Here is a 24,439-nt window from a genome sequence, read left to right on the forward strand (position 1 = left end):
GTTCAATTACTGCTTCTTCCTGATGTGGAGAATGGCTCTGCATGCCCTAACCAGGGGGCTGTGCACTAGTCTGACTGATGTCTTGGGACAGAAGTGTCACCATTCTGCCAAGTGATGGGATGCTTTTCATCATTCACCCTGTCTGTTCTTTGCAGCTTGGCCTGTGTAACTAGGCTGGTCAATTTCATTATTTCCCTAGTCAATTTCACTTCCTGCTGCTCCTGCTCTTAAACCCGCACCAGGGAGAGGTGAAATCAAAGCCAGGAGTTTTAATTAATTTTTTGTAAAGGACAAAACCTAGTATTAACAAACACAGTCCAAACTTTTGTCTCACCTACCTGAGAGCCTCTGTTTGAACTGTGATCAGCGTATATAATCTACACATTTTAATTCAATGGCCAGACACATTTTGTATGTAAGAAGAAAATTGATTTGGTTTAAAAGCCTGATATTTCCAAATAAAAGGTTGACCAGCTGTGCCTTTATCCTTAGATTGTAGCAATTTGGGAGGTAGATTCCAGCTTTCCATTTCACCTGTGTACAATGCCTAGAACTATTTATTTGTTTATATCATAGTGGTGGCAGCTGTATATATTACAGATTCATAGATTTTTAAAGCCAGCAAAGACCACTGAGATCATCTAGTTTCACGTCCTGTATAACCCAGGCCAGAGCACTTCCCCCACTGCTTTCTGCATCAATCCCAGAACTGGTGCTTGAGCTAGATCTTTTGGAAAGATACCCCATCTCGGTTTAAAGACCTCAAGCAAGGGAGGAATCTACCATTTCCCTGGGTGAGTTGCTCTGGCCTCTCAAACAGAGCAGTGATTCTGGGCACTGTACATTCACACGACTCTCACTCCCTGCCCCAGTGTGCTTACAATCTCAGGGTATGAGCTGAGATAACAAGGGCACGTGCCCAAGAAAGGGGGAGCATGGGCTGACAGACTTGATCAGTGTAGTAAGCCGTCCAGCTGCTCCCTAGCCAATTTTTTTGCAGGCATCACAGCCAAGGGGGACTCAAAGGAGGACAAAGTATAAGGGTTTTGCAGGTTTTTATGGGGCACTCCTCCCAAAAGGGATGGATCCCTGCTCCTTTCTTGGGGGCCTCTAGATACTACTGTACGCTTTCTCCTGCTATCCCACAGGTGTGCAGGCTGATTGGCTAGTAGGTGCATGCAGGGGGCAGATAGGCACTTCAGTTGCGCATGGGTGACACCTGACACACAGGCATGCTGGAACCTTGCTTCTACCAACCTGCCCCCATTGCATGCATTGCAATCACACGAGCCTAAAATGCAGGGTGTGTGTGTGTGTGAGAGACAGCGAGAGTGTGACCTGGTCTCTGTGGGAGGCGAAGGCCTCACACAAAACCTCCAGAGGGCAGCGTTCAATCTTTTGCCTCCCTTTTTCAGGGCACTGTTGCTTTAAGCTGCAGCCGGAGAGAGACCCAAGCTAGCCCGTGCTGTAGCCAGTGTGGCGGCCAGGCGAGGCTGGAGGAGGCATTGCGGAACCACTCGATCCTGCCTCTCTCGCTATTTTCATGACCTAGTGATCTGACATTTTATCGGATTGTATTTTTTGCGGTGGCTTTGGCACAGGTTTCTTTCTTCCCCTCTCCTGGTACCCCCTCGGCTAGCCCTGCCCACCGCTTGCCCAGACTCACACACAGACACACAACTCAGGAAACAGAAGCAGTTGTCAACGGGGTGGGAGACCAGCAAACCCGTAGCCGCATCCACGGCGAGGCAGGCCCGCCTCTCGTGCAAACACGCGCGGCGCCGCAGAGAGGAAGGGGAGCCGCTCGCAGAGGAGGCGAAGCTGATCAGAAATAAGGAAGAAGTGGAAGGGGCTGTCGCTGCAAAGCATCATGTGGATCTGTTGGTGAAAGGGGTGGGGGAACAACACCCCCCCTCTTCTTTCCCACCCCGGCCCCTCCGGCATCTAGAGGGGCAGAGAGGGGGCTCGGTCGGTAGCTGAGGCCGGAGACGCAAAAATTAATAATCTCTTAAGGTATTTAAAAAAAAGAGAGGAAAAAAAAAAAAAGAAAGGAGAAGAGAGAAGATTGCCTGGCAAGATGGCCGACCTGGAAGCGGTGCTAGCGGATGTGAGCTACTTGATGGCTATGGAGAAAAGCAAATCCACCCCTGCAGCCCGGGCCAGCAAGAAGATCCTGTTACCTGAGCCCAGGTGAGCTGGGGGCAGGTGTGGGGCAGCCGGCTGTGCCTTGCTGGCCCTTCGGTTGGAGATGGACCTCCCCCCCCCCCCCCCCCCAGCTCCCTGCAAGGTGTCTTGACCTAAGCAGAGTGGGCGCCCCAGCTTGGGCATGGGGGGGGGGGGCGGGCAGCAAAGTGGCATGGTTCTGTGAGTGTGTGTTGGGGGCAGCTGTGTGTTACTGGGGGAGGCTGGCACACTCTGCCCTGTTCAGGTTGTTTCTTCCTGATTGTTTCCCCCCTGTAGGCTGGATAGTTTTCCATTATTCTGTTTTTTTTCTGGCTCCTGTGTCTTGCTCTCCAGTACCAGGGAGATGGGAGAGGAGGGGCTGAGTTGACCTCCGCACCCCCTTTAAAACCCAGAGACCCTTCCCCACACCACCCCCTCCTCCTTTGTATCTGTCAGTTCCCAGTACCAGGGTTGTGATCTCCCTGCGCTTGGGAGGCTCTGAAGAGCAGCCCCTTTGTGCCCAACACGATCCTGGCAAATCAGATGCACTGTGCCTGCCATAGGCTGATCTGCACAGCTAGCGACATGCAGGCATGCATCAGACACAACCGTGCAATAGGGCTGCACTGGCGCCTGTCTAATGGTTGGGAGACACATGCAACGGGGTTTGAGATGCAATCCGTGCTAAGGATCATCTGTGCCCAGCACCAAACTTCCAACCCCACGTGCAATATCCATGCTTTTTAATGAGCTAGTGGCACTTACCCCGTGCCTGGGGGCCAGGGCCACTTGTGGCACAACAGACATGTACAATAGCGTGCGTGGCACCTTTTTTGGCCTTCGCTAATGCTGGGCATCAACCTGGCTTCAGGGGGAAGGGGGCAGAGAAAGTCATTGAAATGCAGCTGGCTCTGGGGTGGGAGGGAAAAGCTGCAGAGCGAAGGGCTGACCTCCTCTCTTATTGCATCCATGCCCTTATGGGGTCTGCAGTGCCTATGGTGGACAGACAGGGACACTTGGGTGTCGGAGGAGGTCATGTCAGAACTGGGCTAGGGCTTAGTGTATATAGCTGGGAAGGGAGCAGGGTTAGGTAGGGGGGATGGATGAGTAAGGAGGTGGGTGGATGGATGGGGGCAGAATCTGCCCTGCTGGGGCTGCTTTCCTGCTCTCATGGGCTGTTGACAGCACAGCACAAAGCTGGACCCATGGAGGCCCCCATCCCCACCAGTCCCTGCTCTTGAACCCCATCCCTTCCAGAAAAGAGCCCAGCCTTACGGGGGAACAGGGCTGCAGGATGAGGGAGAGGGGAGCTCAGAGTCAGGGCTCCTCACTGAGATATTCCCCCCTTCCCCCCGGCCACCCAGAGTAGAGGCTGTTGGCTCCAGCCCCCGAGCTCATCTCAGGCCCACAGCGCAATGGCAGACAAGCCCCAGGCTGGGCGGGGTGTGACTTGGCTTGAAGTGACACCTGTGAGTGGAGGGGAAGCTGGGGCAGCACGGGGCCTGGTATTACCTGGCAGTCACACAGGCCCAGGCCACTGGCATGTGTGAGAGCATCCATCCCCTGCCTGCTGAGCCCCCTTTGCTCCCATAGCCTGAGGGGAGCAGGCCCTAGGGCCGGCCAAGCTCCAGTCCCCTGTTTCCAGCTTCTCCATAGGGGCAGGTGCCCACGGGGATGGTAGGGAGACCCTTTTTAGCTAGGAGTCCCTAGAAGCACCGGGGGCTGCCTGGACTCCAGATTTCTCTGTGTTGGGCCCATGGAGGGCAATGGCTGGATGGTGCCCCCTGTCCTGCTCCCCGGAGCCAGGCCTGTCTGACCCCAGACCCCTACTTAGCTGCAGATTCCCCCACCCCAACTGCGCTGCTCCCCGTCACTGTGTGAGAGCAGGGTAGGCCTTGTGGGGACTGGGCCTGTGTGCTGGGGTGCAGCGGGGGCAGGGAGGGGCCAGGCCTGTGTCCTGGGGTGCAGTGGGGGTGGGGAGGGACTAGGCCTGTGTGCTGGGGGGCATGGGGAGCAGAGACATTTTCCGTAGCTGTGATAAGATGTCTGGGATGGTAGCCTAGGGCCCCCCCTGTCCTGGAGAGGGGTTACATCTGGGCCTTACCCAGTTGCCCCCTCTGGGGAGGGCTGTGGGCAGAGACTGCTGCTGAGTCTTGGCGCCGCAGGGAGCTGCTTCCTGCACTGCCCTACTCCTACGTGGCCCGTGAGATGGCCATCCCAGCGCTGCGTAGTGCCCTTGCTGTGGGGGATGGACCTGGGGGGGTGTTGGGGGCTGGCCATCTTTGTGCATGGGGGAGCTTTAAGGGGTGGGGTGGGGAATGGATCTCTGGGGGAGATGTAGTGGGGAAGGCATATCTCCTGTGTGGAGGTGACCTTGGGTTTGTAAAGTGGATGGGAGGTTGGATTAGGGGCTGGGGTCCCTCTCCCTTTGATCCCCACAATACCCTCCTCTGTGTTTTCCCTGGGAGCCTCTGGTGGCTCACACCTGGGCCAGCCCAGCCCTCATTTCCCCACATCCCACCAGCCAGGCCTGTGGGAAAGGCACTGCCGGCTGCTGCCTCGGGCCGGGACCCTGAGGGGATGGCCCTGGGGGCCAGGGACTAGTAGGGGCAGGGCCTGGGGTTGGGGTCTGAAGGAAGGGGCATGATAGGGCCCCATCATGCCGAGCCAGCTGTGACCCCATGGGGTCAGGAACTTGGTTGAGAGGGACATGCTGCCTTATGTCCGATCTGACTGTGGTGTGGAGAAGGAGGTGCAGGGGCTTCTGTGTCACACACACACACACGCACATGCACCCTAACCTGCTCCCCCACCCCTGTTGGGTTTGGGTTTACACTGGCCACAGAGGTGGGGACGGGAAGGGTCAAGCCTCCTGCCTCCCAGGCACTCCTCCCCCGCTGTAGGGCCCAACCAGAGGGGTTCCTCTTTTTTGCCTGCCTCTCTAGATACTAAAATCCTGGAGCCAGAGCCAATCAGGGAAACAGAACCCTGCGCCATGCTGGCATTGCCCACAGCAGCCATGGGCATGCAGCAAGGCACTGCCAGGTGTGTCTGGGCGGAGGTAGCCGGGGGTCATAGGCTGGGGTTGAGGGACATGGACAGGGCTCAGAGAGGAGCCCAGAGCTGGGATAGCAGAGGGGCTGCAGGGTGGGATGGAGGGGCAGCGGCAGAGCTGTGGGGGGAGCCCAGGGCTGGGCTAGCCCAGGTCTCTGGGTTGGGATTGAGGGGAGATCTGCCAGGAGATTGGCAATGACTGTGAATGACCGATCAAGCCCAGAGCTCTGCTGCAGGGAGGTATTGAAATATCTTGACAGAGCCAGTCTTTAAGGGTCGGACTGGGGCCAGAACTGAAATGTGGCTCCCAGGGACCCACCACCCCATCGTGCGAAGGCTGAGGCCCTCCTCCATCATCAAGGGAGCCTCTGCCCCCTGGCCCAGCCTTGGGGGAGGTCCCTCCCTTTTTCCCATTGCCTGTGGGACTAAGGAGAGTTTTTGGTTCCAAGTTTTCGTGAATTCGCCCAAGATCCTGAGACCTGGGAGGCTGGAAAGATGAGGGGTCGAGTCCCTCTGGATGCCCAGTAAGAGGGCAAGGCCAGAGGGCAGAAGTGGAGTTGATTAGGGCTAATCAGTCCTGGGGCCAGGTTTCCATTCTCTTTGGTGTCATCGAGAGCAGCCTCAGGGCTTCTCCAGTACCCCATAGGGCCTTGACACCAGCTCTGGCCACACCCTCAAAAACCCCACAGGAGCAGGTGGGGCAGAGCTGCCTCAGTCCCAGCAGAGACCTCCCCCTCCCAGGCCAAAGGAGCCCTTGGCTGCCCCAGCATGAAAGACCTGGCCCGGGCAAGCACCTGGCCCTAGTTCTTTGGCCCATGGTCTGTTAAAGAATCAGAGCACTGCTGCCCTTGGCAGGGCCAGGAGAGGATGGCACCTTCATGGGCAGGGCTTCACTGGCCAGCAGAAAGGCCTGTAGCCATATGGGCATGTCCAGACCAGGGGCCCATCTAGCCTGGTATCCCGTCTCTGATAATGCTCATGTCTGGCTGCTTCATGGGGAGGTGCAAGGAGCCTCCCAGTGGGCAGTTCTGGACCAGAGCTTTCACTTTTATCCCCCTTCCAGTAGCCACTAGGGAGCCCCAACTGCAGCCAGGGCCCTGCTGTGCCAGACGCTGCACGGACATGTGTTGAGAGAGCCCCTGCTCCGAAGAGCTCAGTCTGCATAGACCTGGCAGACCATGCCAGGGTTGTCATCCCCGCTGTACCAATGGGGAATTCAGGCACCGAGAGACGATGGTCACATGGAGTGTCTGCCGTAGAGCCAGGAATAGAATCCCAGCCCACCCTACTGTAACCTCTAGACCCCACTCCCCTCCCAGAGCTGGGAGAGAACCCAGGAGTCCTGGCTCCGAGCCCCCCCTGCTCTAATGATGAGACCTCCACACCCTTCCCAGAGAACCCAGGAGTCCTGCACAGCTCAAGTTCTTCTCTTTGCCCTGAACACTGTCAAGCCCTATTTGTACAGATCCCAGAGGAGGATGTTGCAAACCCCCACCCCTCCCTGTGGGTTGGAATGGAGGCAGCAGCCTCTCTCCATCTCCCCATTATCCACCAGACTTGACTTTCCTGCTGGTCTGAGATGTTCCTTGTGCCACAAGGCCTGGTGTCTTCCTGCTCAGGTCTGCTGGGTGCCAGCTGCTGTCTTGCAATGGCATTCATGCCCCTTGGGGAGCTGCCCATGGATACACTGGGCAGGTGGGATGTTCCCTAGGTTGAGATTTTGGCAGCCTGGTCAAGCATCATAGAAGCACCAGCTGGATCCCGGTGGGGCTAAAGGACTTGGGTGGGGCTTTAAGACTTCAGGACAGAGCTGCTGAGCCCCACAGGACTCCAGCCACTCTGACTGCCCCATGACAAAGGTCTCTGGCCCAAGCCCTGCAGGGACCGGCTGGACTGAATGACATTACACAGCCTGCAGGCCTGGCTTGGCTGGGCTGGGCCTCGTGTTGAACTCAAGGAGCCCGTCTGGACTCAGTGGCCATGCCACTGAAAGAGGGAGTGGCTCAGGTGTTAAGCTGGGGGGCAGGAGACCTGCTTTCAATTCCTTCCTCCTCCCTGTGTGACCTTGGGCACATCACTCAGCCACTCTGTGCTTCAGTGTCCCCATCTGGAACATGAGGCTACGAGCACTTCCCTCCCTCCCAGGGACATTGGGAGGCTAAATCCATTAAAGATCACGAGGTTCTCACCTGGAGCAGCGTAGGGGCCAGATGAGCCTGAGACAGATGGAAAACGATGGAGTTACGCTGGAGACCTGGACCCAGTTCTGGCACTGCTCAAAAACAAACCATGATTGTTTCACAAACATAAATTGTTGTGCAAAAGTCAACATGGCTTCTGTAAAGGGAGATCATGTCTTACTAATCTATTAGAGTTCTTTGAGGGGGGTCAACAAACATGTGGACAAGGGGGATCTAGTGGACATAGTGTACTTAGATTTCCAGAAAGGCTTTGACAAGGTCCCTCACCAAAGGCTCTTACGTACATTAAGTTGTCATGGGATAAGAGGGAAGATCGTTTCATGGATTGAGACAGGGAACAAAAGGGTAGGAATAAATGGTAAAATTTCAGAATGGAGAGGGATAACTAGTGGTGTTCCCCAAGGCTCAGTCCTAGGACCAATCCTATTCAACTTATTCATAAATGATCTGGAGACAGGGGTAAACAGTGAGGTGGCAAAGTTTGCAGATGATTCTAAACTGCTCAAGATAGTTAAGACCAAAGCAGACTGTAAAGAATGTCAAAAAGATCTCACAAAACTAAGTGATTGGGCAACAAAATGGCAAATGAAATTTAATGTGGACAAATGTAAAGTAATGCACATTGGAAAAAGTAACCCCAACTATACATACAATATGATGGGGGCTAATTTAGCTACAACTAATCAGGAAAGAGATCTTGGAGTCATTGTGGATAGTTCTCTGAAGACGTCCATGCAGTGTGCAGCAGCAGTCAAAAAAGCAAATGGGATGTTAAGAATCATTAAAAAAGGGATAGAGAATAAGATGGAGAATATCTTATTGCCCTTATATAAATCCATGGTACGCCCACATCTTGAATATTGTGTACAGATGTGTTCCCCTCATCTCAAAAAAGATACACTGGCATTAGAAAAGGTTCAAGAAAGGGCAACTAAAATGATTAGGGGTTTGGAACGGGTCCCATATGAGGAGAGATTAAAGAGGCAGGACTTTTCAGCTTGGAAAAGAGGAGACTAAGGGGGGATATGATAGAGGTCTATAAAATCATGAGTGGTGTGGAGAAAGTGAATAAGGAAAAGTTATTTACTTGTTCCCAGAATATAAGAACTAAGGGCCACCAAATGAAATTAATGGGCAGCAGGTTTAAAACAAATAAAAGGAAGTTCTTCACTGTGGAGGTGTGAAGGCCAGGACTATAACAGGGTTTAAAAGAGAACTGGATAAATTCATGGAGGTTAGATCCATTAATGGCTATTAGCCAGGATGGGTAAGGAATGGTGTCCCTAGCCTCTGTTTGTCGGAGGGTGGAGATGGATGGCAGGAGAGCGATCACTTGATCATTACCTGTTAGGTTCACTCCCTCTGGGGCACCTGGCATTGATCACTGTCAGTAGGCAGGATACTGGGCTGGATGGACCTTTGGTCTGACCCACTATGGCCATTCTTATGTTCTTATGATGTGGCCAGTTCGTGTGTCAGCGTCAAGAGGCAGCAGGGGCTAGTGAGTGGGGCTGGGTGACCTTGGGCCAGTCCCTTCCTGTCTCTGTGATTCAGTTTCTGTTCCTGGCCTTTGTCCTGTGTAGCTGGATTGGGAGATTCTAAGGGTAGAGGCTATTTCTTACAAGCGTGTACTGTGCCCGGTACAATGGGGTGCTGATCTCAACTGGGGCCCTTGGATGGCTACCTAATGGATGTGCTAGTGAGTGACTAATGCTCCCCCATGGCTGTTGTTTAAACAAACAAACAAGGAAATTCCCACCCAAAAAACTTGGTGAAGCTGCAGCTGGAGGCAGCTACTGAAGGGAGGGAAGGGTCTTAAAGGGAGCTGGAATTTAACAAACTAATCAATATTGGAAAGTCAAAGAAGGTTCGGTTCAGGGGAAAAAGCATATATTAAAATCCACAATATGGGAAAGCCTGGGGCTCCGGTGGGGAGATGCCTTTTCAGACACCCCCAGGCGTATAGATGCAGAATCCAAATGGGCCCAGGTGGTTTCTACTGGAGGAGAGAACAGGAGTGAGGGGTGGGTATCTCAATTAACCCCTTGTGTGCTGTGTGTCTCACCAGCATCCGCAGCGTCATGCAGAAATACCTGGAGGACCGGGGCGAAGTGACCTTTGACAAGATCTTTTCTCAGAAGATCGGTAAGTGGAGGGAGTGGGGGTGAAGTGCAGCAGGGGATGCACAGACACACATGCAGATACACCTATGCACATCCCCCTCCCCCCCCCCCCCCCGCCCTTGGTATGACTGTGTGTCTGGGAGGGTTGGGATTGAGGGACAACAGCAGAGCTGTGGGAGGGAGCCCAGCGCTGGGCTAACAGGGGGCTGCGGGTTGGGATTGAGGCACCAATAAAGCTGGGGGGGCTCTGTGCTCACACCTGTCTCCAGGGCTGGCCCTGCTCCTCACTGAACAGCTCCAGCCCTGGGGGAGGCAAGAGACCGTCTGTGAACACGGGTGGAGGGTGTTGAAGCACAAGAGGAAATTCTCCTTCCTCTTTGTGTGGCTTGGGCAGCTCCCATCCCCGCGCCTCCTCCCCACCACCCAGGCCCAGATCCCTTTCCCGGGTCTCTGGCTGGGGCAGGGGGCATGGACTGGAATGGGGAGGCGCTTGGTGAGATTTTCCAGTTGGGGGAGAATCCCAGGGTGGGGGTTGGAGGGAAGGGTCAGGTGGTGACTCCAATCAGGTGGTGAGTTGGGAGAAGGGTGGGTTTGGGATCGGGGGGGTGGGGGTGGGGGTGGGTTTGCTGGGTGGGTAGAGGTGTGTGGCAGGAGTGGGGGTGGGGGGAGTGTCATGTTTTGGTGCAGGATGGGAGGAGGCTGGGGTTCCCCAGTGGGTTTGGAGTTTGGGTTGGGGGTTGGGTGGGCATTAGGAATCCAGAGTCCTCCCAGTCACTTGGGGCTTCCTGGGAGTGGAGGGTACCTGGTGGATTGGGGTCTCTCGGGCAGTGGTGTCAGGATTGGGAGAGGGGAGGAGTCCCTGGTGGGCTGGGTTTGGGATGGGGATTGGAGTCAGAGGCTGGGGTCTCTGGTGAGTGGGGATCCCTGGGGGAAGGTCAGAGATGGGGATTACCAGGGGGCTTGGAGGTAGGGGCTTCTAAGGGGCTGGGGGCCCCCGTGGTCTCTGGCTGGCGTGGTGGGACACTTCCCCTTTCTGTCATTGGTAGCTAACGGCCTCCAGCAGGAAGCCCCTGTCACTTCCTCCCCCGCCCACGCTGGCGTTTGTGGTTTCCGTGCCAATACGCCCCATGCTCCCCTGCCTCCTCCCCCGCACTCCCCTGCCTGCTCCACACCACCTGGCCTTTTGCCCAACTAACCCTGTCAACTGCAGCCTATCCAGCAGGGTAGGAGCTGGCAGCACCTGGAGCCATTTAACCTCAGGGCCCCCGGGGGTACGATGGAGCCATCCGGAGAGCCTTGTGGCCCAGCCTGGCTCTGGGGAGAGGCCTGCTGCTACTGTCACCCTTTCTGGCAGTGACTACAGTAGGGGTGCTGGGCAGAAATAGCCCACTGTTGCTACCACTGGTATAGACAGGAGCTAGGTTTGAGGGAGTCAGGAGGGATTGCATGACTCGGGTGCAGGGAAGGGACATGGGGCCTTTGCCCTCTAGAGGGTGCTGGCTGCTATCCAGCCCCAGGAGGTTAGGGGCTGGGTTCAGGGCTCTGGGGCCCTGACTCTCTCCCTGTTTCCCAGGGTACCTGCTGTTCCGGGATTTCTGCCTGAATCAGGTGGAGGAGGCGAAGCCGCTGGTGGAGTTCTATGAAGAGGTGAGGCCCTGGGGGGCTGACCCCCATGCCATTGTAGACACACCGGAGTTTCCCTATCCCCACCCAGCAGGAAGGGGGAGGGGTAAATTCCCACCCTGTGGGTTGTTAGGGTGGCTGCTGGAAGGCTCCCCTGCCCTCTGGGGTGTTGGGAGATCACAGCCATGGCTTTGCAGCCTGCCCCAGGGTGACACTGTGCCCCCTGTCCCCAGATTAAGAAATATGAGAAACTGGACTCGGAGGAGGATCGAGCCACCAAGAGCCGCCAGATTTTTGACCAGTACATCATGAAGGAGCTGCTGTCCTGCTCCCATGTGAGTGTGCTACCCCAGAGGGGACCCAGAAACCACCACAGACCTTGCACTGGGGGGGACCCGAAAAACCACCACAGACATTTCCTGGGGAGACTCCAGAAACCAGCACAGACCCTGCCCAGGGGGACCCCAGAAATCTCCAGAAGCCCCACTCAGATGGGACCCTGAAACCGTCACACCCCTTGCCTCAGAAGGGACCCCCAAGACCTCCAGGAGCTCTGCCTCATGGGTGACCCTGAAGCAGTCACAGACCCTGCCCCAGATAAGAACCCTACACTGCTCCCCTGGCCCTCCCATCCTGGCCTGAGAGTTGGATTTCTCCTTGTTCACATAGTCCAGAGTCTCCCCTGGTGCCCCAGCCCTGCCCTGTAGGCTACCGTGGGATGGGGGTGGGGATAACCTAGACCCAGACCCACCCTGACCACCTGAGAAGGGGTGTGAGGACCACACAGGCTTTCATTGCTCCACTGCTTTCCCCACAGCCCTTCTCCAAGAGCGCCACAGAGCACGTGCAGAGCCGGCTCAGCAAGAAGCAGGTGCCACCAGATCTATTCCAGGTGTGTCCCCACCCCCCACCTTTTCCCTACCAACCCCACGGGGTCAGCCCCACGGGCCCCTCTAGGCCCGGATCCCCCCTGTGGTGCCAGTCCAACCCCATGGGCCTCTCTAGGCTAGTGCTGCACCAAATCAGTCCCATGAGTCCACGTAGCTCAGTATTTCCTCCCCAGCTGCACCAGATCAGAGCAATGAGCCCCTCTAGCCCGGTCTCCTGCCCCTTCCTGATGCTGTGTGGGAGGGGGTTGCTGTCGGGGAGGGTAAGGGGGGTGGGGCTGCCCTGGTGGCTGGGGAAGGGAGAGATACTAAGAAGCTCTGTCCCTCCCTCAATGCAGGGTGGGGTGGGGTTGACAGTCCCCAAGAGAAGGGTGTCCCATCCCATTCGCCACTGGGGGAGGATGGGGGGAAGGAATTTCCTGGCATGGCCCATCCCACTGGGGGTGGGTGGGGTTCCCTGCTGACCCCCTCTCTTCCCCACCCTGATCCCCATGTCTCCCCCAGCCGTACATTGAGGAGATCTGCCAGAACCTGCATGGAGCCATCTTCCAGAAATTCATCGAGAGGTGAGAGGAGCCACCTGCTGTGGGGACTGGCTGGGGGCCTGGACCTGGGGGGATCTCTGTCGAGGGCTGGAGGTTCTCTTCCTGCAAGGACCTTGGCAGGCGGGGGATGGGAAGGTCTCTGCACAGGGCTGAGGGGGTCTCTCTGGTTGCGGGGATGGGCAACCTCTCTTTGCAGGGGTCTCTCTGGGATGCGGTATGGGGTGTGTCTCTGCAGGGCTATGGGGGTCTCTCTGGGTGGTCTTGCTGCAGGGCTATGGGGGCAGGGGTCTCTGCATGACTGGGGTGATGCAGTCTCTGCAGGCCCATGGGGCGGGGGGGGTCCTCTCTGTGGGGGCTTCTGTAGTTTTTTCACCTCTTTCTGCTTTGTTGTAGCGACAAATTCACCCGCTTCTGCCAGTGGAAGAACGTGGAGCTGAACATCCATGTGAGTGTCTCCCAGGGCATAAGAACATAAGCACTGCTGCAGACTAGGGACCAAGTGGCTAGGCAGCAGTTCTGCAGAAAAGGACCTAGGGGTTACAGTGGACGAGAAGCTGGATATGAGTCATCAGTTTGCCCTTGTTTCCAAGAAGGCTAATAGCATTTGGGCTGTATAGGTAGGAGCATTGCCATCAGATCGAGGGACGTGATCATTCCCCTCTATTAGGCATTGATGAGGCCTCATCTGGAGTACTGTGTCCAGTTTTGGGCCCCACACTACAAGAAGGATGGGGAAAAATTGGAAAGAGTCCAGCAGAGGGCAACAAAAATGATTAGGGGACTGGAGCACATGACTTATGAGGAGAGGCTGAGGGAACTGGGATTGTTTCGTCTGCGGAAGAGAAGAATGAGGGGGGATTTGATAGCTGCTTTCAACTACCTGAAAGGGGGTTCCAAAGAGGATGGCGCTTGGCTGTTCTCAGTGGTGGCAGATGACAGAACAAGGAGTAATGGTCTCAAGTTGCAGTGGGGAAGGTTTAAGTTGGATATTAGGAAAAACTTTTCCACTAGGAGGGTGGTGAAGCACTGAAATGGGTTACTAGGGAGGTGGTGGAATCTCCTTCCTTAGAGGTTTTTAAGGTCAGGCTTGACAAAGCCCTGGCTGGGATGATTTATTTGGGGATTGGTCCTGCTTTGAGCAGGGGGTTGGACTAGATGACCTCCTGAGGTCCCTTCCAACCCTGATATTCTATGATAAAAACGGCCACACTGGGTCAGACCAATGGTCCATCTAGCCTAGTATCATGTCTGCAGACAGTGGCCGGTGCCAGGTGTTTCAGAGGAAATGAACAGAACAGGGCAATTATCCAGTGAGCTATCCTCTGTCATCCAGTCCCAGCTTCTGGCAAACAGAGGTTTAGGGACACCCAGAGCAGAGGGTTGTGTCCCTGACCGTCTTGGCTAATAACCACTGGCAAACCTCTACTGTTGGCTGTCACAACATCCCCTGGCAAAGAGTTCCACATGCTGACTGTGGGTTGTGTAAAGCACTTCCTTATCTTTGTTTTAAACCTGCTGCCTAGTAATTTCACTGGGTGACCACTGGTTCTTGTGTTATATAAAGGGGTAAATAACGCTTCCTTATTCGCTTTCTCCACACCAGTCATTATTTAATAGGCCACCAGCATATCCCCCCTTAGGTGTCTCTTTTCTAAACTGAACAGTCCCAGTCATTTTAACCTCTTCTCATACGGAAGCTGTTCCAGACCCCTCATCATTTTTGTTGCCCTTCTCTGAACTTTTTCCAGTTCTAACATACAATTTTTGGATTGGAGCAACCAGAACTGCATGCATTATTCAAAGTGTGGGCACACCATGCATTTATAGAGTGGCAGGTTCTATCTGCGGGGAGCCTGGCCTGGGCAAGGGATGGGGCTGTAGTCCATCTTGGGGGGCTTGGCCTGGAAGGGTTGACGGTTTGTATTTGGGGGGCAGACTTGCACGGAACTGTATCCCATTTCCATGTGCCCCTGGCACGGCACAGCGACCCCCTACTGCCCCTACCCCACCTCGCAGCTCCCTATGGAGCCCCTGGGTCCCAACCTAACCCCACTGCGACCGAATTGTCCCACATCCTGGGGCTATGCTCATTGTGGGGGAGACTGTGGGGGGCAGTAGCTGTGGGCAAGGGGGTCTCCTCAGCCCTGATTCACTGCGAGCTGGGGCTCCCTGGCTCGTACTGCGCGAGCCCCAACATTCAGATGCAGGTTGAGATCCAAGCCCCTCCCCCCCGCCCCTCCAGGGCTTAGAGGGAGCATGGCACAGAGAGGAGTTTTCCCCTCAGTTCTACAATGAACGTGCTTGTAGCGGTGGGAATGGCCAGGGAACAGGTGCTGCTGTTCCAATGAATGGTTGTCATTGTGCTGTGTACTGTGCATACATGCACATGCAGAGAAAAGTTGGGCCTGCCGCCGCCCGCCCCCCCCACCGAACATACAGTCCAGACGTAGGACGGATTATTCTCCCTGCTTTGTATCTGTGGAAACCGAGGCACAAACAGGGCCGGGGGGCAGGGGGAGTGACTTCCTCCACATCACCCAGGGAGTCAGTGGCAGAGCTGGGAACTGAATCCAGGAGTTCTAAATCTGAGGCCTTAATGCCAAGCCCAGCCTCTCGCTCCCTGCCTAGGCGTGGTGTGCCCTGAGAGCCCACACTGCGCTGTGCGATGTGCCATGAGTTTGCAGCAGTACAATACAATTAATGTGTGGATTTCTCCCCACCCTCACCTGCTCTCCCGTTGCCATGGGCCCAGCTGACCATGAACGACTTCAGCGTGCACCGGATCATCGGCCGCGGCGGCTTCGGAGAGGTGTACGGTTGCCGGAAAGCGGACACGGGCAAAATGTAATTAGCCAACACCGGGGGTGGGGTCCCCGGGGAGATGAACTGTGAGGGATATTATAGCCAGGAGATGGAGGGATATCTGCTGGGATTCTCCCGAGGGGTGGGGTATTATAGCTGGAAGGTGGAGGGGTATCTGCTGGGAATCTGGGGGTGGGGGAGTGTGTGTGTATTATAGCCGGGAGGTAGAGGGATAGCTGCTGGGGGCCGGGGGGGGGTATTATAGTCGGGAGGTGGAGGGTATCTGCTGGAGGTTGGGGGCGGATATTATAGTCGGGAGGTGGAGGAATATCTGTTGGGTTTCGGAGTGGGGTATATCTGCTGGGATGGGGGGTGCTGGAGCTGAGAGACACCTGTGAGAGCGAGGGAGAGTTGTTGTGGTCCAAGGGTGCAAGGGAGGATACCAGTAGTGCTGGTGTTGCCCTGGCCAGCAGAGGGATACCTTCAGTGAGGAGGAGGGTATTGTGGAAGTAGGAGAGATGAAAGGATACTTGTCATTACAGAGGATACCGGGGTGAGGGAATTTGCTGTGGGAGTGGAAGGAGATCAGCAGGGATTATTTTCTCTCTCGGGGCAGGTATGCCATGAAATGTCTGGACAAGAAGCGCATTAAGATGAAGCAGGGGGAGACGCTGGCCCTAAATGAGCGCATCATGCTGTCTCTTGTCAGCACCGGGGTGAGGACAGCTCTCCACACGCCATGCACTGCAGCCATGGGGCCTGTCTGGCTGGGCCAGCCTCGCCACAGGGCATACAAGGGGTGGGGGGTGTGTCAGAACAGGGCAAGCCTGATCTAAGGTAAAGGGGGGGCCTGTGTCTGGGGACAGCAGTGGAGGCGGTTAGCACAGGGGAGGGCAGGAGTGAGTGTGTTCAGAGAATGGGGGGTGCAAGCAAGGGGTGGGGAGCACATGGGGACAGGGAGCTTGAGGGGGCAACATGTAAGGGGTGGGAGCACACGTAGAGAGGATTGAAGAGGGGTGGGGGCAGCACGTGGGTAATGTGGAGGTTGGTGGGGGGCAGCATGCAGGGGAGCATGCAATGGGGTGGGGGCAGCACATGGGGCAGTGTGGAGGGAGGGGGAATCTGTGGGAGGGCAGTGCAAGGGGGAATGTAGAGGGCAGCGTGTGGGGGAGAAGGAGAGCCTGCGGTGGCACAGTTTGTTGGGTTCCCTTGATCGGTGGGTGACCCATCTCGACCTCTCGCCCCAGGACTGCCCCTTCATCGTGTGTATGTCCTACGCCTTCCATACCCCTGACAAACTCAGCTTCATCCTGGACCTGATGAACGGTGAGAATCCCCTGCTATCCTTGGGGGATACCCCAGCCCCCACACTGCCCACCCCTTACAATTAATAATACACCCTATCTCAAGCTAGGCGCCACTGTCCGGTGCTGCACATGCTTAGTGAGATAGTGCCTGCCCCGAAGAGCTTACTGACCACACAGGCAAAGAGTGGGAGGGGAACCGGGGCACGGAGTGGGGATGTGATTTGCCCAAGGAACCAGTGGTAGGGCTGGGGATTGAACCCAGGAGTTCTAGCGCCCAGCCTGGTGTTCTAGCCACTAGGCCACACTGCCACCTTGTGCATGGCCCACGCTGTATTTCCTGTGGGGCAGGGCCTTGTGTTGACCAGGAAGTCGGCTGTCTCTCGTGCAGGGGGCGACTTGCATTACCACCTCTCTCAGCACGGGGTCTTTTCCGAGGCCGAGATGCGCTTCTACGCTGCCGAGATCATCCTGGGCCTGGAGCACATGCACAACCGCTTCGTGGTGTACCGGGACCTCAAGGTAGCCCCACCACCCCCCACCACGGAGGGGTGTCTCCCACCCTCCCACACCAGGACCTCAAGGTAATCCCATCCCCTCCTGGAGCCCTGCCCCATCCCACCATGGGTGTCCCTTCTTCCCACACTGGGATCTCAAGGTAACCCCTCCTCCTCCCACCACGGGTGTCCATCCTCCCACACCGGGACCTCAGTGACACGCTGGCTGGCGTTCACGACCTCAGGGCAGAGACCCATGGGGGCGGGGGTGTTCTATAATTATGTTTCACCAACCCCATAAACAACTGTGAACTCCTAAAGCACTATACCAGTCTTACCATGGAGTCACAGCCAGTCACCTTGGGCATGCCAGTCTATGTTGCCGCCAGGCCAGCTGGACTTAATGATGATTCATTGCTATACACCAAAGCTCACAAAATATTCAGGTTGCTTCTAGTCCCGAGAGATCAGACACTTCCCCCCAGTCAATCTGTACCTCAGATCTCACACCAAAGACAACGCCTGTAGCCAGTCCTATAGTAAACGAACTAAGGATATATTAACTAGGAAAAAGAAATGAGCAAGTTACTTACAGATTAAAGCAGGCAAACATGTATACACCAATGAGTTGCAGTCTATGGTTCCAAAAGCTGACAGAGATGTAGTAATCTGTCAGCTCTGAATGTCTTTTAGGGCTAACCCAGGTTGACCCTGGGGATCTCTGCTTCTGCTTCCTGGCTCCAGTCCTGTGAGAGGCCAAACAGCAAAGAGATCAAAAATTTTCATGTCTGCTATCTTTATTTTCTTCTTCCAGAATTCAAGCTGATGGGACGAGCCTTTTGCACATAGCCTGTGCAGGGGCAAGTAGCAGTCTTTGTATTGTGATGTCCCACAGTGGGCCATTTAGTTTTGATAGCCCTTCCCGATGGGCAAGAGGTAATGCCTTTCATAGAGATTTAGCATTTTGCACTAGGCAAAGTTTTGTTCTTGTCTGGTGAGTGACATAGTTCAGAGCAAACATGTTAGAGCTCTATAGCAAACACTTACGTTTCACCTAACAACGTGGGATACCGACATTATAAGTAGGGTTAATACATGTAGTAATGTACAAGCATTTCATGAAATCTAAATACATTGTTGTAAGTCTGACACGTCTGACCCATACTGACACACAGGTGAGCTGGACAGGTTTCCAGCAATGAATATGTCTATGCTCGGCTGAGGCCTAAAGCCTTGGCAATAGCTGGCACCTGGTTTGCCAACATCACACCCTCCTCCTCCTCCTCCTCCTACCACATCTGGACCTTAAGGTAAACTCACCCCTTCCACCACAGGGTTCCGCCATGCCAGGGCCTCAGGGTAACCCTGTCTGCTCCCTCCTGGGGTTCCCACCTGCTCAGCCCCCTTGGGGGGGTGCTTGGAGATCTTGGGGTGAGAGCAGAGCCCCCATTCCAGGACCCCACCTCCATGGGTAGTAAAGTTAAGGGGAGAAGGGCAGGAGTGAGGGACTGGCTTTGCCCAGCTCCCACCTGCTGGCTTCTCTCCCATTCACAGAGCATTTCAGATGCTGCACTTCCCCTCCATCCCCACCCTGGGTCTCCCCGTCCCATCACCCCGGCTCATGGGGCTGCTCTTCTCTCTCTGCAGCCAGCAAATATCCTGCTGGATGAGTTCGGTCACGTCAGGATCTCGGACCTGGGACTGGCCTGTGATTTCTCAAAGAAGAAGCCTCATGCCAGTGTGTGAGTGTCCAGGAGCTCCCTTCATAGTCAGTGCCCCCGCCCTGCTCCCTACGAGTGCCCCTGTCTGGGAGAGGCTGGGGCTAGAGTAGCCAGGAGCACCTCCCAAAGCCAGTGCCCCCACTCTGCTCACCATAGCGCCCCCTGCTGGGAGAGGCTGGGCCTGGAGTAGCTGGGAACTCCCTTCACAGCCAGTGTTCCTGTCCCGCCCCCTACAGCGCCCCCTGCTGGGAGAGGCTGGGTGTGTAGTGGTTCTGTGATGGCTCTTTGACGCCCCCTGCAGGGAGAGTGGGGCACTGCAGTTCCTGGGCTGGCCATGGCTCTGTTGTACTCTGACCCCCTTCTCTTTCTATCTCTCTCTCCCCCCCACATGCCCCACAGTGGCACGCATGGGTACATGGCGCCGGAGGTGCTGCAGAAGGGTGTGGCTTATGACAGCAGTGCCGACTGGTTCTCTCTGGGCTGCATGCTCTTCAAGTTGCTGAGGGGGTGAGTGAGCAAGCAAGCTTGGGGGAGGGAGGGGGCGCATGTGGGACAGAGGTACCCATGGGGCAGGGGTATGGCATGGGCAGCATCTAACCACACTCTCCCCTCCCATCACAGGCACAGCCCCTTCCGGCAGCACAAGACCAAGGACAAGCATGAGATCGACCGCATGACCCTGACCATGGTGAGTGGGGGATCTCCGGTGGGGGGATCAGGCGCAGACAGGATCTCTGCTCTCCTCAGGGCTGCGCGGAGAGGGGCCCCGACCCATCTGTCGGTCCAGGCCAGGAACAGCCCTGCTTTTCAGCTCTGAGCCCATTGTACCTGCCACCCGTCCCGTTGGTCCTCAGCCAGGGCCCTGTCTAGCCCAGCCATACACACCCCACTCCATGGACCCGAGTCTGGCCCCGCCCTCCAGCCCCTGAGCAGAGTGGAGCTCCAGTGTGGCTGTGTGGATGAGACTGCCCCTGCAGGCTGGGATTGTGTGTGTGTACACAGCTGACCCGTGCTGGCTGGGTTTGGAACTGCAGTGTCCCTCCAGCCCCAGGAAGGGTCTGCCTAGCTCCCAGGGCTGGGGATTGGCCCCTCCCCATAAAATAATCCTCTCCCCACCCCCACAGCCTGTAGAGTTGCCCGACTCCTTCTCGCCTCAACTGCGCTCCCTGCTGGAAGGGCTGCTCCAGAGAGACGTCAACCGGAGGCTGGGCTGCATGGGGCATGGGTGAGTCTGTGACTGGGGAGCAGGGGGGTTATGCCACATCCTGGGGTGGCACTGGGACCCAGCAAGCATGTGGCAGGAGCCAGCCCAGGAAGGATGGGTGCATTGGGCTACAATCCCCCAACTGGAAGAGATCCATCCTTCAGCCTGAGTGGTGCTGTTTGCATAGGACCTTCAGAAATACAGTCATTGTGTTATTAGAACAGGTAGCTCTGGAGTTCCCCCTGCTGGTGTGGCAGCACCATCTCTCTCTGTCTCTACCCCCATGCTCCAGTCCTGCCCCTGCTAGAATTGGACCCCTTGGCTCCAGCATAGGTTGCTGCATCCTTTGCCCCTCATGTGGGGGGCCAGAGGGACCCTAAGGCCAGCTCTGCTGATTCACCCCACCCCTGGTCTTCCTCCCCAGGGCACAAGAGGTGAAGGAGGATCCTTTCTTCCAGAGCCTGGACTGGCAGATGGTTTTCCTGCAGAAGGTAAGTGGGGTGGGTAGGGAGAGTGGCTGGGTAAGGAGAGGGACAGGGGCATGTGGCGGGTGCTGCTGTCCTGTCCCCCCAGATTCTCTAACGCCTCCCCTGACCCCGCAGTACCCACCGTCCCTGATCCCGCCACGTGGGGAGGTGAATGCGGCTGATGCCTTCGACATTGGGTCTTTCGATGAAGAGGACACAAAAGGGATCAAGGTACCAGAGGGACCTCACGGGGGTTAGCACCGGCTGGAAATGGCAGGGCTGGGCCATGCAGGCTCCTCCCCCTCCCTGGTACAGGCTCCCATCCCCTCTCCCAGCACAAGCCCTGAGTTTGAGCATTCCCAGTGCAATGCGTAGGGACTCTGGTCATTAGGCCTTAGTGGGGCTCAGCTCCAACAGTAGCACAGGTATACAGTGGGGCGGGGGTCCCTCAGGGCACAGTGCCAGCTGCTGCCATTGGAGGGCGTCCCTAATGTGGCTTGGGGGCTGCAGGACACCCAGCTGCCCCTGTGGGAATTCTGACACTGTAGGCAGCAGAGGGAGGAGGCCCTGAGTGGGGTTATGGCATCACACAGTCCCAGCAGCATGGGGAGTAGATCTCAGCTTAGGGGGATGGATCTGTGGGGGTGTCTCTGAGTGGGGGGGGGGGGAAGGGAGGGGTGGGTCTCACCCCCCACCCCCATCATCCCACCCAGGGTGTCTCTGAGCGGGTGAGTGGGAAGCAGGGGTGGGTCTTGGTATGGGGGGTGTCTGGGAGTGGGTAGGAGGCATGGGTCACAGCCTGGAGAGAGAGAGAGAGACACACACACACACACACTCTGTGTGTGTGTGTGTGTGTGTGTGTGTGTCAGGGGTGTTTCTGAGTAAGGGGAAGGGGAGGAGAGGTGGGGTTCAGCCTGTGGGTGTCTGAGCTGGGAGAGGTTGGCTAAGCAGTGGGCGGGTGGGGCATGTTGGAGGATCTCAGGGAGGAGGGGACAGGGCTGAGGCTGGAGTCGCTTGGGGTTGGCAGCAGGAACTGGCTGGTGCTGGGATGAAGCTAGGAGGGGTCGCAGGGGAGCATATGCAGCATGCCCCACCTGAGTTTCCTCTAAGCTGTGTGGCTGCCTATTAAGCCCCATGCAGGGGCTCAGGGCTGTGGTGGGGAGGGCTGCCTCTCCCCCAGCATGGACCTGCCCTGGACTTGCTGAGGCTGGGGGAGAGGCGTCTAGCCCCAATCCAGCCCGGTACGGACCTGCCGCGGCTGGGGGAGAGGCGCCTCTCCCTCCACAGCCCAGATGCTGCTGCGGGGAGAGAGAGAGCTGAGGGGGGTCCTCTCTCCACGCTGTAGCCACCAGGCACCTGCACCCCAAACGCCTCAGCTCTGGCCCCTCACCTGTCCGTCCCCCCCACACCCCAATCCTCTGACCCAGCCCCACCACATGAGTTTTGTTATGTGCACCAATATTCATTCTGCACATGCGTGGGAAAAATTAGAGGGGGAACGCTGCCCCCCACCCGGCCCTTTACTCTCTCTGGAGCCCCAGTTCCCAACTGTGGAGGGAGAGGAGGCCCCTTCACCTTGCCACCAGCCTCCCACCACCCAGCCCTTCCCCCAGAGAGCTTGATGCCAGGAGAGTGTGTGGGGGATACCCAGCCACCTGGGTTGGGGGAGCTCCCAGCTGCCCACCCACCTGTCGTCTTTCTGTCCGTTCCCAGCTGTTGGATAGCGACCAGGAGTTGTACCGCAACTTCCCGCTCACCATCTCGGAGCGCTGGCAGCAGGAGGTGACGGAGACCGTCTTCGACGCTGTCAATGCTGAGACTGACAAGCTGGAGGCCCGCAAGAAGGCCAAGAACAAGCAGCTGGGCCACGAGGAGGGTGAGTGGGGGGAGCCCCCTCCCCACGGTGCCCCCTGCTGGGAGATACCTACTATGGCCGGCCCCCACGGTGACCTTGTTGGGAGATCCATCCTCCACCATGGCCTCCCCTGCTCTCTACAGTGTCCCCTGCTGGGATCTTTCCCACATGGCCAGCCCCACTCACCATCGCTCCCCACCTTCCCTACAGCCAACCCCTCTCCCTACAGTGTGCCCCACTGGAGGAGGCTGAGGCTGGAGTAGGCGGACGTGCCCCCAAAGCCAGCATTCCTGCCCTGCTCTCTACAGCGCCCCCTGCAGGCACTTCCCTGTGTGTTGATGGCTGGCTGGTGCTGCGATCTGACTCTCTCTCTGTCTCTCCCCGGCACAGACTACGCCCTGGGCAAGGACTGCATCATGCACGGGTACATGTCTAAGATGGGCAACCCCTTCCTGACACCATGGCAGCGGCGATACTTCTACCTGTTCCCCAACCGGCTGGAGTGGCGAGGGGAGGGCGAGTCCCCGGTAGGGAGCTGAGGGCAGGGCCTGGGGCATTGGGGAGGGGGATTCTTGGTGGGGGAGATGAGCCATGGTCTCTCTCTGACCCCCTGGCGCTCTGTCCTCTGCAGCAATCCCTGCTCACCATGGAGGAGATCCAATCCGTGGAGGACACTCAGATCAAGGAGCGCAAATGCATCCTCCTCAAGACTCGGGAGCACAGGCAGCTCATCCTCCAGTGTGATGTGAGTGTGCCCCAGCACCTCCCTCCCCTGCCACTGGCACCCTCTACTGCACCAGGGCTGCTCGATGTGTCTGCTCCACCCCCTCCCCCCTCCGGTTGTCTGCTCCCTAGGGCTGCTCCTTCCACGTCTTGGGCTCCCCTGGTTAATAATGCATCCTTTCTGTGACCTCTGACCCCTCCGTGTTGCTCCTGTGGCTGACCCCACCCCTGACTGTGACCTCTGACCCCTCCATGGTGCTCCCGTGCTAACCCCACCCTGTCACCCGGCACAGAGCGACCCTGAGCTGGTGCAGTGGAAGAAGGAGCTGCGTGACGCCTACCACGAGGCCCAGCAGCTGCTGCAGCGGGTGCCCAAGATGAAGAACAAGCCGCGCTCGCCCATAGTGGAGCTCAGCAAGGTGCCGCTGCTGCAGCGCTCCAGTGCCAATGGCCTCTGACCCCCACGCCCCCCTTTTTCCCCCGGCTTTAATTTATTGGGTTGGGTTTTACTCGCACCCCCAGCGGAACCGTAACTGTTAATTTGCTGATCCTTGTGACTCCCGCCCTGCCCCCTACTGGAGGAGGTGGGGCATCTGGAGGGGGTGAGGCAGACTCCGCCCTCTCCCTATTTGGGGATGGTTCCTACATGCTGGATCCATTTCTCCCCTCCTTCCCATCTCAGCTCATGGGGCAGGGGCCATGCTGGCCGTGCCCCTAGCAGGACGCGGGATGCAGGGATCACAGGGAGGAACTTCCTCTTTGGCACTTAACTTCCTCCTTTCTCTCTCCATTATCAAATCATTGCTGGTGCTGGAGAGCTCTGTGGCGGGGGGCATGGCCCAGATCCCTGACACACTGGAGGGCTCTGTCAGCAGGGGGGTTATGGCCCAGGGTATGCCCTTCCCAGCCTGTAGAATGCAGTGAGCATTGGCGAGTAGGGGACAGACCTTGCCTCCAGCCCCTTCTCCATGGGTTACCAGCTCTTACTGGAAGGGAATCTAGCCCCAGCAATGCTGTCCCATGGCTGAGGACCTACAGTGCCATCTGAGAGCCTTGGGGCTCAGAATTGGTCCTGCTTTGAGCAGGGGGTTGGACTAGATGACCTCCTGAGGTCCCTTCCAACCCTGATATTCTATGATTGGCCAGGGGCCCAAAGGGGTGGGGGCTGGGTGTGGGAGGAGCTTCACTGCCTGGCAGGATCAGGCCGGGGGGGGGCGGGGGAACCACCAATTCCAAGAGGAAGAGTCACATTAGGAATGAACAACGAATT

The 24,439-nt window shown here is 57.0% G+C and overlaps 1 protein-coding gene across 1 annotated transcript; it reads left to right on the top strand.

Annotated features, from left to right (window-relative positions):
• Positions 1-1,331: 1,331 nt before the first annotated feature.
• GRK2 (G protein-coupled receptor kinase 2) lies at positions 1,332-24,336 on the top strand. Its single transcript, XM_074954556.1, has 21 exons — positions 1,332-2,190; positions 9,487-9,563; positions 11,115-11,188; positions 11,398-11,499; positions 11,982-12,056; positions 12,556-12,617; positions 12,990-13,041; positions 15,349-15,440; positions 16,015-16,114; positions 16,646-16,724; positions 17,094-17,224; positions 18,847-18,941; positions 19,320-19,427; positions 19,542-19,608; positions 20,045-20,145; positions 20,549-20,615; positions 20,727-20,822; positions 22,305-22,467; positions 22,837-22,973; positions 23,078-23,191; positions 23,463-24,336. Exons 1-21 carry the CDS (start codon positions 2,078-2,080, stop codon positions 23,625-23,627), a joined length of 2,070 nt encoding a protein of 689 aa, XP_074810657.1. The 5' UTR covers positions 1,332-2,077; the 3' UTR covers positions 23,628-24,336.
• Positions 24,337-24,439: the final 103 nt, after the last annotated feature.

Source organism: Natator depressus, chromosome 6 (assembly GCF_965152275.1).
Source record: "Natator depressus isolate rNatDep1 chromosome 6, rNatDep2.hap1, whole genome shotgun sequence".
NCBI classification, from domain to species: domain Eukaryota; kingdom Metazoa; phylum Chordata; order Testudines; family Cheloniidae; genus Natator; species Natator depressus.

Bases quoted from the DNA above. Each gene is read 5' to 3' on its own strand.
- GRK2 (XM_074954556.1), top strand. From the start codon at position 2,078: ATGGCCGACCTGGAAGCGGTGCTAGCGGATGTGAGCTACTTGATGGCT. The intron at 12,618-12,989 runs GTGAGAGGAGCC...GCTTTGTTGTAG, and splicing joins TTCCAGAAATTCATCGAGAG to CGACAAATTCACCCGCTTCT. The intron at 15,441-16,014 runs GTAATTAGCCAA...CTCTCGGGGCAG, and splicing joins AAAGCGGACACGGGCAAAAT to GTATGCCATGAAATGTCTGG.